Source organism: Salvia splendens, chromosome 14 (assembly GCF_004379255.2).
Source record: "Salvia splendens isolate huo1 chromosome 14, SspV2, whole genome shotgun sequence".
Classification (NCBI taxonomy): domain Eukaryota; kingdom Viridiplantae; phylum Streptophyta; class Magnoliopsida; order Lamiales; family Lamiaceae; genus Salvia; species Salvia splendens.
The window spans coordinates 4,935,348-4,947,313 of NC_056045.1; the positions used below are offsets into that span (position 1 = coordinate 4,935,348).

At 36.3% G+C, this 11,966-nt stretch overlaps 2 protein-coding genes across 2 annotated transcripts; both read right to left on the bottom strand.

The window, feature by feature from the left end:
- Positions 1-1,425: 1,425 nt before the first annotated feature.
- LOC121763425 (ADP,ATP carrier protein 1, mitochondrial-like) lies at positions 1,426-4,256 on the bottom strand. Its single transcript, XM_042159435.1, has 4 exons — positions 4,123-4,256; positions 2,578-3,081; positions 2,106-2,477; positions 1,426-2,011 (listed from the first exon to the last, which is right to left on the bottom strand). Exons 2-4 carry the CDS (start codon positions 3,073-3,075, stop codon positions 1,715-1,717), a joined length of 1,167 nt encoding a protein of 388 aa, XP_042015369.1. The 5' UTR covers positions 3,076-3,081; positions 4,123-4,256; the 3' UTR covers positions 1,426-1,714.
- A 2,082-nt stretch (positions 4,257-6,338) lies between these two features.
- On the bottom strand, positions 6,339-9,264 carry LOC121764056. Its single transcript, XM_042160146.1, has 3 exons — positions 8,523-9,264; positions 7,106-7,648; positions 6,339-6,404 (listed from the first exon to the last, which is right to left on the bottom strand). Exons 1-3 carry the CDS (start codon positions 8,667-8,669, stop codon positions 6,339-6,341), a joined length of 756 nt encoding a protein of 251 aa, XP_042016080.1. The 5' UTR covers positions 8,670-9,264.
- Positions 9,265-11,966: the final 2,702 nt, after the last annotated feature.

Here is an 11,966-nt window from a genome sequence, read left to right on the forward strand (position 1 = left end):
AAATTAATGCAGGAAAGATGAAAATGACAAAAGTAGAGAATTAAAGGGAACTGAGAGAACATTATTTTTCTATAGTTACCTGAAATGAGTCTAGCGGATGTATGAGATGGTGCATAAAATCATTTGAGATGAATTACAAAAAGTCAAGTACGAACTTTTAAAACTATTTAAAAGGATTAATCTTAATCTTAATATCTACAAATTTTGCAAAAAAACAAACATGCCTTCCCCTGATTAATGCTTTTCAGTCTTCCATTGAGAAAATATGATATGCGTCGCATTCTTTTTATTGAAAGAAGAAAAAGATATGACATTTAGTGAATTTATTGCTTTTATTTTATAATTTGTCTATTTTATCTCAATTTTTAACAATATTATCCCAATCTTTTAAATTATAATTTTTTCTTATAACTTTTAGATTATTATTTTTATGAAAATAAAAACTAAAGTGGAATATATAATATCATCGTGCACAATTTATTTTCAGAGGAAAATATCATCCAACACATCTTGTCAAGATTTAATTGTTAGAATGAATTTTCATAGATAAATTGATAGTACAATTTTGAAAAGATTGGTGTAAAATTGATAATTTAAACAAGTTAATAATTGTTTTCAAAAAATAAAAACTAAACTGAAATATTAATATCATTATATACAACTTATATTCAGTGAAAAATAGTAGTAATACTTAAATCATCTTCCAACACATTATGCTAAATTAAAAAAATTTGTTAAAATAAAAAAGTTGGGATAGAATTGGTATAATTACTAAAAATAGAATAAAATTGACGAATTTAAAAATCAGAATAAAAAAGAGATTCAATCATTAATCCTTCAATAGTTTTTCTTAAAAAAACAACTAATTGACAATTGCGACGTATATTCTTTTCTTTAATAAATTAATTAGTAATCTCCGTCATCATTTAAATCTAATTAATAAATCAATAAATTATGATTCCATGATCGTAATAATTTGAACGCCATACAAAAAAAGGGAAATTGGTCCCTAAAATCATAAACTTTACCTAAAATTTGGTATTTTCCACCAACTATAAAATAGTATAATATCACAAACTTTGCACTTTGTTTGATATTTTCCAAAGCATATCTATTACTATTATATTTGACTAACTTACGAGACTTTTTTATCATACTTGTCACAATTAAATCAACATCGTTTTCAACGTGGCATTATATCCTACATGTTATAAACATAAAAAGTGATTTAAAATATCATAAAATGTATCACAACTGCCTACATAAAATAAGATTTTGATGAAAATATCATATTTTAGTGAGTTTGGAAAATACCAAACAAAATGCAAAATTTGTAATATTATAAACCAATTTCAAAACTCATGAAAAATAGCAAATTTTAGGCAAAGTTTATAATTTTAGAGACCAATATTCCAAAAAAGAAAATGAGAAACTGTCTTAAGTTTTATTTAGCAGGGCAAAAATGCAACTGTTCCGAGTAAGAAAACTACACGCCTCAAACTCACCTGTCCGAAATCAAGCACCCAGCTGCACTGACAATTACGTCAGCCTACTTATGCAATGTTTACTACCATCCAAAGTTGAATTAAGCAACAGAGTTTTGGGGATACACATACAACCCCCATAAACAAACTATTATTCAAAATTGAATCAAACCGGTTGTTATCGATGAAAACCCAAGCCAACGTCGTCGTCGTTATCGTCATGCGCATACTTAAGCACCACCGGAACCGTATTTCTTACCGAGGACGAGTAACTGCAGCTTATCGTAGCCAGCAAGCACACCAGCACCGGCAATGGCCCTCAGAATGTTTGCTCCAGCTCCCTTGAACAGAGATTTGGCACCCTCGTTCTTCAAGATCTGAGAGAATGCGTCCAATGAGCTTTTGTATTTTACTGCTTCACCAGACGTCATCATCATACGTCTACGAACGGTGTCAATTGGGTACGATGCAAGACCAGCACCGTTTGTGATCAGCCAACCCAGGGCAAAGCTAGCAAAGAAACTATCCTGAAACCAACAAATTATTTCAAAGACAGGTCGGGTCAGTACAATCCAAATTGTTCAGATGCAGACGAAGATTCATATTTAGAGTTATAGATACCTGCAGCGTGCCAGTGAGAAGAACTGGCTTCAATGAATCGTACATTCCAAAGTAGAGACCGCGGTAAACAATGATTCCTACACATGATATGTTGAATCCGCGATACAGTCCAGCAATGCCATCGGACGCCAAAGTCTTCCTGTAGACATCAATCAGGCCGTTGAACTGCCTCTCTCCTCCCTTCTTTGCAGCCTTGGCATCATTAGCCAATCTAGTACGAGCATAGTCCAGAGAGTAAACAAAGAGGAGAGAAGAGGCACCAGCTGCACCACCTGAAGCCAAGTTCCCAGCAAACCACTTCCAGTAACCATCCCTGTCTTTCTTAAAGTTGAAAAGCCTCTTGAAGTAATCCTTGAATGCAAAATTCAAGGCCTGTAAACGATTCAAAAGATTTATTTAGTACTACTATATACACTAGGGGGTAAAGGAAACATATTACCAGTGTCCAGAAAACAAAAATCATATAACTTGCCTGGGTTGGGAAGTAACGGATCACATTAGCAGTGTTTCCTCTCCACAAAGAGCCAAATCCTTCTTCTTTAATTGTTCGTGAGAAACATTCACCAATACCTCCGTATGGTTTAGATAATCTACCAGTCTTAAGCATTTCATCCTGGTTTTGTATCAGTAGTTTCACACGCTCAATAGGAGCTGCAGCTGTTTTCGACACTGCCGCAGAGACTCCACCCATGAGAAAATCAATGGCAAAGCCCGCAAATCCTTTCTCAGCAGGAGCTTGTGCAAAAACTGGGGAGGCAGTAGACTTGACCATAGAAAGGTCACATGTCATTTGACATGGATATGCCAATGCAGTGTTGGTGTAGTTCCCATATTTGAACTGTGATTGATAGAGAGATGGTCGGGGCTGGCTTCCTTCAAATGCTCCAAAACGTTGAGTGGGGGTTGTCCGGTAGAGCTTCCCAGTCACCTTCTGAGCAATGGTGGGATAGTGTGGCTGATCCATAGTCATTTCTTTCTGTGAAAATGAAAAATTCAGCTATCAGACTACAAAATCAAATGGCTATTGAATGGACAGAATGAAATAGCAAGCAACAGAGTAGCACCTGACAAAAGTATGGAGACATTATTCTTTAAATAGTGAAAAAATAATACTGGAAACACATCAGTGCATAGAATATCCCAGAAAAACAACAGCACTATTAAGAAACATATAGTATATAAATGATTTTGAGGAATGGTGGTTCCAGTACAGTAGAAAAATACTTAACCGCGTACACACAAACACACACACATCGATCAGCTTCCACAAGGTCATTATTATGTTTACAACAAACGAGCTCAAAGATTATCCAGAAAAAGTGCCATTTATTTATAAATTATAATATCTCGTAACTATCCAAAAAGAAAAGATGGATTATAAAGATTTTCAAATCATCAATTGAAAATGCCAGAAAGTGCAAACTCATGACAGCTTAATTGAGAATCATCCTAGAAACGGAAATAGAAATGTCATAACGACTTCAATAATTAATCCAGGGTAATATCTGGAACACAGTATTTCACAAAATATCAGAAGAATCACTAGAGAAAATGGCAAAAATAGAAATCCCTCATAATTGTGCAAGAAAGTGGCCTTCCCATCCCATAAAAACAAAGCCTGTCAAAGTCACATCCATTTGCGAGAATAATAGAACTACCATGATTTAGTTCTCACAAAAGTAAACAACTGAAACTGAAACTAAAACGTCGGAATTAATCGATTAAATTCAATCATGATAAGAACTTCATGAAATCAGTTGAAGATACTTATTCATGAAAAAAAACAGCACGATTTGCATCTACATCCATCAGATCTACTATTTAAGTGATTAAATATACGAAACGAAAGCAACAATCAAGGCAAATTCCAAAAGGATTCTGCAAGCACCCAATACACTAGACAAAGTTAAAGGAACAGGCAGATCGCTATATATTAAAGAGAAGTTCCGAAACCAATCCAGCTGCAGAATTTATTCCGATGAATTTAGAGAGTCGAAGGGTGTGAAAATTGTGGTACCTTCGCGTAGACGATGAGAGACAGAGAGAGAACTCCGCCTTGACCTAACAATTTCTCACGCAATTCAACAAAGTTAAGAGCACTGTTATATAGCGGCTACTTTCCCCTTTCTTTTTTCATTTTCATTTTCCATTTTTCCATTTTTATTTGGAAAATTACTACTTGAATTACTCTATTTTGAAGTAAAATCATAAAAAATCTAAATTAATAAACAAAACGGTTAATAATATTAACATCCATTAACAGATATTATTGCACGACCAGCTATATTTTTTCCGGCATCAAATTCTTAACATAGAGTTACTTTTAAAAGATTATTTATTCATAATGAATCAAGCAAAAATAAGCTTAAATGGGTAAAAATGATCAAACGTGTGATATATTTAAACTTCAATCCACCCTAATGAATTAACATATCCTACTATTGTTATCTATTTTTGATCATGCACGGATTCTCCTAAAAATATTACTCCACATTATTGCAGTGTCGAATACGCGCATGGTGTGGGTGCGACTCACGTGGGATATGTCACTCGAAAAATTCCTTAGAAATACGGCACGTCCATCACACGAATCTGATTCGTCTATTTTTCCTTGTATATTTTTCTTTTCTTTAGAGTTTATTGGAATCTTTGTTTTAAATTTTTCAATGAAGTGTCCTATTTACTTGATTATTTTAATTGGTGTTTTCATTTCTTTAGAATAGTAGTATTTTTTATTTATGGATTTGTTTTTATTTTTTATAAATAGGTACTAGTACTTAGAACATTACTTGACGAGTCACAGCTTAATTTCTTCTAAATATGCGTACACACATCACATCTCCTCCACATGCACTTGCACCCATCCAACACAAATTTAGGCTAATTCTAAAAAATAAATAGTCCAAAAAAAGTTTAGAAAGATTTTTCCTCTAGCGGTGCATGCTGTGAATTTATATATTCTGATTAAGTGATTATATTTAGACTTGATACCAAGATGTTTGTAGTCTTGTAGATGAAAAATCAACGATTGTATAGTTGTAGTACAATTCACTTGTTATGACTTAGGAAATTTGTTCTTCGATTCACAAATACTATTCAACTAGGGGGAACTCTCCACGCAAGTGATCAAGCATGCAAATTCAAAGCCAGCTAACAAAAACCAACAATATCAAACACCTTCTCATCAAATCATTTTGAATCAACATTTACAAACACCTTCTCTCATCAAATGGAAATGGCTTGATGCTAGATTGAAAAAAAATAACAAATACCTCACATCAATTCACACCATAACTCTAATTCTATTTAAAAGGTTACATTAAAAAAACTCGTCTACATACAGTTGATATCCTCCCACATTTTGGTGCAAAATTAAGCTATGATCTCATCTATCTTGCACTCCCTAAGTCCAACTTCCATTTTCCCACCATCCACCCTAACAATATCACAACATTCACATCTATCAATCTGCAATAAGAATCAAACAAACCAACATAAGATCACCTTTTCAATAGACACACAAACTTGTATAAAGAGCTACACTAAACAAACAATCATATGTGTGGGGATGACCAAATAAAAACATATTCAACTAGGAATCAATTTGATTTTTGTTGGATTTTGGGATTACAAGAGATACAACCGGGCGTAATACAACCCAAAAGAAGGAATACAAATGAAAACTGAACTGAAATTACAACTAAAAATCAAAACAACTAAACCGTGAAATTTGTTAGCCGAGTCGAGGAGTCCTCTTTCCGCAAGACGAGATACGCCCCGGTAGTGCTCTTCGGATTGGCGTTTCGTCCCCAAAGATAAAACGGCTACGTCTCTGGTGAAGCAGCACCGCAATCAACAGAGCTCCGGCGAACTGGATGGAGGAGAGGGCAGAACTTTCGACAGAAAAAACAATGCAGAAAGAGGGAGAGAGCTTATGATGCAAATGCTTGTGAATATTGTGTCTAATGCAGTGGAATGGCTAGTCTATTTATAGGCCAAGCCACCATGCTGGGTCAACCAAGCCATGAAGCTCATCATGGCATATTCGTAACCGTCGGCGGTTACGAGCGTGTGTCAGGAGTGTGCCTTTCGCGTGTGGATTTCTCACGTGGCGCTTGACTGTGCCACGCTTGACGATGTGTCAAGCCACTAGGATTGCTGACTCAGCGGTGGTCTAAAAAGATTACTACGGGTCCAAACCCAAGCCCAAAGACCACCCAAAGACCATCGGGATCAGGCTCGGGCAGGCGGCGACGGGGCGCGCGCTCGCGTGTGGGCTCTTTCACCCATCTTGGTCCACTATAATTATTAAGTAACATAAAGTCACTTAATTTAAACACGTTAAAAGATGTGTCACTTCTCCAATGTGGGATATTAACACTAGTTAATCATTCCCTAAGCTCCAACTCCAAAATTTAATTAAAAGCTAATTATGCCCAACTTTAATCCACTATTTCTCACTCACGGAAATCGGTTTTGAGAAAGTGAATATACTACATTTATCTACGTAAAATGTAGATCGACGCTATATCATTTAATTTCACAAAATTAGATATCTCGTCATATTTATTATTTGGTCAAAATCCATTAACGAGCATATTTATTCCATGATTTCTACAATTTTTGTATAATTTTCTGATATCACAAAAAATTACTCATTTTTAAAATTATTTTCACTAGTAGGATTTTAAAAATGGTATGCAAAAGCTGCACGAAAGATTTTTTCTGCATCCACCATTGTACTCCCTCCGTCCCGTGCTACTCGCACGTTTGCTTTTCGGCTCGTCACAAAGTCCTTACACTATTTATAATTTAAGTTAGAATTAATGCATTTAATTAATATGTTAGTTTAAGTTAAGAGCTCTTTTATTAAGTGATGTCTCATTACACCTAAAATTCTTTTTTAATTACAAAAAAAAATCAATCCCAAATTTACGGCCTAAAATGAAAAGTGCGAGTAGCATGGGACGGAGGGAGTACTATACGTATGTGTTATATACCTGGAGGCGTTTTTTTGGTGGCGAAATAACTTTAATCTTAGTTATAGAATCAGTAGAGTGGTTGCCGGCGGAGGAACAAGGAGGCAAGCCCCGCGACCGGGCGCGTTTATAGGTTGTAAGAATGTGATGAGGTGAAGCGGTCTTGGAGACGGATTGAAGGAAGAAGAAATGAGGCTTTTCGCAAGAGTCGTTGGACAGCGGGCGCGTGTTGAACATGTAGAAAGGGCGCTCGGAGCCACTCGCCCACGGTGTGAACGTTTCGATGGGCAATTGTAGGTAGCTCCGCGGCAATATTCTCTCGTATATTTGGGTAGAGTAACCCCACGACACGGAGATAGACCAGTTGGTTTTCCGGTGGTAGCAGATGGTCTGTTGAAGAAGCCGGGACTGGTCAGCGTTGGCCGCCCTCATGAGGTGGCGCGTGGATTGGATGCGGTCCATGGAAGGGAATATGGGATCCATTGCGTCGAAGTGATGGAAGGTCATCACAGGAACTTTGGGATGGGCTGATAGATAGCCTGAGAAGTCTCCATGTAAATCTACCTGCAAAATTTAGTTACACTACTTCACAACCATGAAATAGTCATCAGAAAAAATGTCATATATTTGGATCGAAGCAAGTTTTAAGAAATTGTTTTATTTTATAAAAAATGAATAAAATTGTAGTATCTTATAACACCGTAGAAAAACTATATTATTCATATAGCATTATCAAATATATTTGATATTTTGTATGAATTATAATGCAAAAACCTCTATCATCAGGAAAATTCTTATTTTAACATTTTGAATATGGAATATATTCCCTCCGTCCAACTTTAGGAGTCTCAGTTTACTATTTTTGGATATCTCATTTTAGGAGTCTCGGTTGGAATATTCCATAAATTAATGGTAATAGACCCTACATTCCACTAATATTTTTCAAGTCACATTTGATTATAAAGCTAATATATAAAAATAGAACTCACATTTCACTAACTTTTTAACCACCAAATAGAACTCCTAAAGTGGGACAGAGGGGTTAGAAAAAAAACTCTAATCCAATTTTTATCACATCCGTCCATGCATCTATTCATTAAGAAAATGGTGTTGTTTAGTTGAAAAATATCAACAATATATTACATGTTCACGAACGGATTTAATTGTTACCGGATAAGTGCAAACAGGTCTAAACTTCATAATTTTTTCAACTAATTATTGCCGAACAAACTAGAATCATATCTGACATTATGGGATCGTCCAAATGATCGACATTGTCCATTTCCATCAATTTGGTGATTCCATTTCCAGTGTGTAATAAATTAATATGACTAGGAATAGATCCAAATCATATTTGACATGATTGAATCTTCCAACATGAGATTGTCCTATTCCAGATTTGGTTAATCCCTTATCCATATATATGAATCAAACTAACCTGGTGAATTCCTTTATGAGGAGTGAGGCTGACCCCAACATCAGCAATGCACGCCATACTAATCCAATCAGCCGACCAGCCACCCGCATGCCTAATCAAACACCCATCCATGTCCCTCACCAGCGCCTTCGCCAGCGGGTAGCTCATCACGATCCCCCCGCCCCGAACGCCTGGTCGAACGACTACCACAAGTTCGATATCACGCTCTCCGAGTGCCACCCGAGATAATAGTACTTCCTATGATCCAACTCCGCCAGCACATCCACCACGATCTCCACAAATACCACCGTGTCGTCGTCCCCCATCACCACCCACCTCACCCCCTCCCGCTCCTCCCTCAGCAGCTCCACCAGCCCGTGCACCATCCGCGGCATCAGCTCGAACCGCGGCTTCGTCTCCCGAAAAAGCCCCGACAGGTCGTCCACAACTTTTACAGAGGGGCGGCCTTGGAACTCTGGAGGTGGGGCCAAATCCAGGATGACGTACCCGCGGGTCTTGTTGGGCCGCCACCACGCCTCCAGGTAGCCCCTCCGGTGGGGCCATGTTGGGACGGACCCCATCATGCCGAAGGCTATGTGGCTCAAGTTGGTCCGATGGTCGTCATTGCCCGGCCCACCGGGGCCGGGACCAGGACCGACAGGAGTAATTGGTGGGGCTTTTGGGTGGTGATGATCAAATTGAGAAATAGGCCTATGACTATGAGGGTTTTCCATAAGGTGGAGCTTGTGAAGAAATTTTTTAAATTGGGAGAAGCCATTAGTTTGATTTGTGATGGAGTTATTAGTTTTACTTTTATGAAGAGTTAGTAGTGATTATTTCGTTTTGGGGCACATTGATTTGTCAACTCTATAGGGATTTCTTTTGATTAATACGTATATCACAATCACATGGCTCTGACCAATACTTTTCTGGCAATGTTAATTCAGGAAAAAAAAAATTAAGTGGCAGCCATAGAGGAAAAAGAATAATAAGGAAACGTGTATTAGTTTATACTCGAATAATAAGGAAAAAATTGATCAGTCAAATATTGTGCAACTTGAATATGTTAAATCGAACTATATGATAGGGTCTTCTCTTCTCATTGGTTGATACTATTATTAGAATAATTTAGGGTCTTCTCTTTGGTTGTAAGTCTATACAACTATAATTCCAAAAGGAGGGTGTCAATTTGGAAGTGATTGAAAATGATTTCATGTACTATAATTTTGTTATAAATACTAATAAATGGTCAATCAAACTCAATTATTCATATCTTTATTATAATCTTTCTAATTCAACTTTTTTTTTATTCATGGTTAATGCTGGTCTTAAAATTACTAACTTTTCAAATCGTGCAAATTTCCTATGACGATTTTTGTCCATGGTTTGAATCGACATTTCATTTTTAATCTGATGTAGGTCTTTGTGAAACTAGACGTGACCTAAAATGGACAAGTAATCGCATCGAAAAGCCACATTCACTATCTCAAACTTTCGAAGAAAGAAACGGAAGAGAAGAGGGTGCAAATACATATTGTCTTCTACTTCTATCAAAGAAAATTCATCATTCCTGGACTCAATCTGGAAATGGACTTATGTAGCTATGTGATCTACGCATTGATTAAAAATAAATAGGGAAGGAATAGAAAAATCAGTTGTTCGGATACGCATAATTAAAAATGAACAAGAAGGAAAGGATTCTTCAGGTAAAATCTCAGTTTCATTAAAATATTACACGACTGACGACACCCCAATGCTTGAGAAATACTATATGCATATATTATAAATAGCAAATTATAATAAAATGTTTTGACCAGAAATACAGTTATGACACGATCAATCAATCGAATAAACACGTTGGAACATGTGTATAAGCGTAATATACGGGTGTATGTATTTATCAATGAAATTTTGAGTCATAGAAAATGGATCGAGTTATAGATAAACCTGTTTTTAATTTTTATTTTATATTTTTGGTCATCCACGACGCATCTCTCTTTTTTTGGGGGTGTCGAACTGGGATGTAGTGGAGGAGTTCGAGGAACTGAAGCCCAATTTTTGGCAATCGATATTTCATCCAAAATAATCATGTTGTGCCATATAATGCATGTATACATGATGTCAGTAAGCACTTTCTTGACAAATTTTCCAATGACAAAGCATGATTGTCAAGCATGTCGGGGAAATTGCGGGGTGCTTTGTGATAGAAATCTATGGGTTCCATCCAAGCTTTGTGATAGAAATCTATGGGTTCCATCCTAAAACCAATTGGTGATAGGAGAAGTGGCCCATGGGATTTGTATACTAGTTATCCATGGGTTCCATCCTAAAACCAATTGGTGATAGGAGGAGTGGCCCATGAGATTTATATACTAGTTTCAGTTTTTCTTTTAACACCGATGTTGGACAGTTATATGTTATTTTTCTAGTTTCAATTGCCAACACTTTGTGGAGATGGGGCAATTATTGACAGTCGTTTGTTGTGGGCGCCCTCGTGTTTTCATGTATTCTATCCAGATTGCATCGCAAATGCCCCTAGCAATATCATTTTATCATTCTCACACAATGGCACAATGTCTCGCAATGTGAAAGTACTTGTCGAACATATCAGAATTTATGTCGGTCACGACCGGTCGATTTGCCGATGTACACTTTTATAGAATAAATTTTCACATATAAGAAATTGACGATGAAATACATCTTCCCACCATCGCGACTTGTCAGTGAAATAATGTACTAAGTTGAATAAACACTCCCATAAAAATGGGAATTTTGGCAATTAACATGTATTTTAATGCAAAATTAGTAAATTAAGAGGGAGAAAAAATAATTATTGGATATTGTTAGTGGAGAATGAGGTCTAATTCATAAAAAAGAAAAAGTTGCCAAAATAGAAGTGAAATAATTTTGTGGAACGTACCAAAATGGAAAAGAAAGAATATTTTCATGAACAAAAAGATTATATTAAATAAGGTGATTAATATTTAATATCCTCGTCTTCCCAACTCTCCTCGTGTGCATAATAGTTGAGATTGATAATTGTAAGAGAAAACGGAGCAAAATGATTAAAAGAAACAATGAAGGATGTGGAAGGGGATAGTAATAGGAGACATGTAGAAATTAAAAATAAATAAAATAATTGAAATGTGACCATTGTTAAACCGCACGATTTCAAATATAGAAAAAAATTAATGCTAGAAAATAGTATATTTTCATTTTTTTTTTAGTAACAAAATTTTGAGATATTCATATTTATGCCGCATCAGTGCATCACACATGTCACTGAATGGCCACGAGGGGGGAGGGCACGTAGCGTAATGCACACCCCTCTTCGTTTGCAGAAGAGACACAATGTGTTCTGCAATGGTCCCGTCCTAGGTGACGTGATCACGCGGATGTTCCTGGAATTAGCATTGTCTAAAAATCAAGTAATGTTAAGTTAGGTCTCTTTGTATCGCTTCAATT

What these genes read in the sequence shown, in the direction of transcription:
- LOC121763425 (XM_042159435.1), bottom strand. Translation starts at nt 3,075, where the DNA reads ATGACTATGGATCAGCCACACTATCCCACCATTGCTCAGAAGGTGACT. An exon ending in TCCGTTACTTCCCAACCCAG is followed by an intron (nt 2,478 to 2,577) that starts GCAAGTTATATG and finishes AATCGTTTACAG; the next exon opens with GCCTTGAATTTTGCATTCAA. An exon ending in TTCTCACTGGCACGCTGCAG is followed by an intron (nt 2,012 to 2,105) that starts GTATCTATAACT and finishes TGTTGGTTTCAG; the next exon opens with GATAGTTTCTTTGCTAGCTT.
- LOC121764056 (XM_042160146.1), bottom strand. Translation starts at nt 8,669, where the DNA reads ATGAGCTACCCGCTGGCGAAGGCGCTGGTGAGGGACATGGATGGGTGT. An exon ending in CTCATAAAGGAATTCACCAG is followed by an intron (nt 7,649 to 8,522) that starts GTTAGTTTGATT and finishes TAAATTTTGCAG; the next exon opens with GTAGATTTACATGGAGACTT. An exon ending in CACCAAAAAAACGCCTCCAG is followed by an intron (nt 6,405 to 7,105) that starts GTATATAACACA and finishes TAATAATTATAG; the next exon opens with TGGACCAAGATGGGTGAAAG.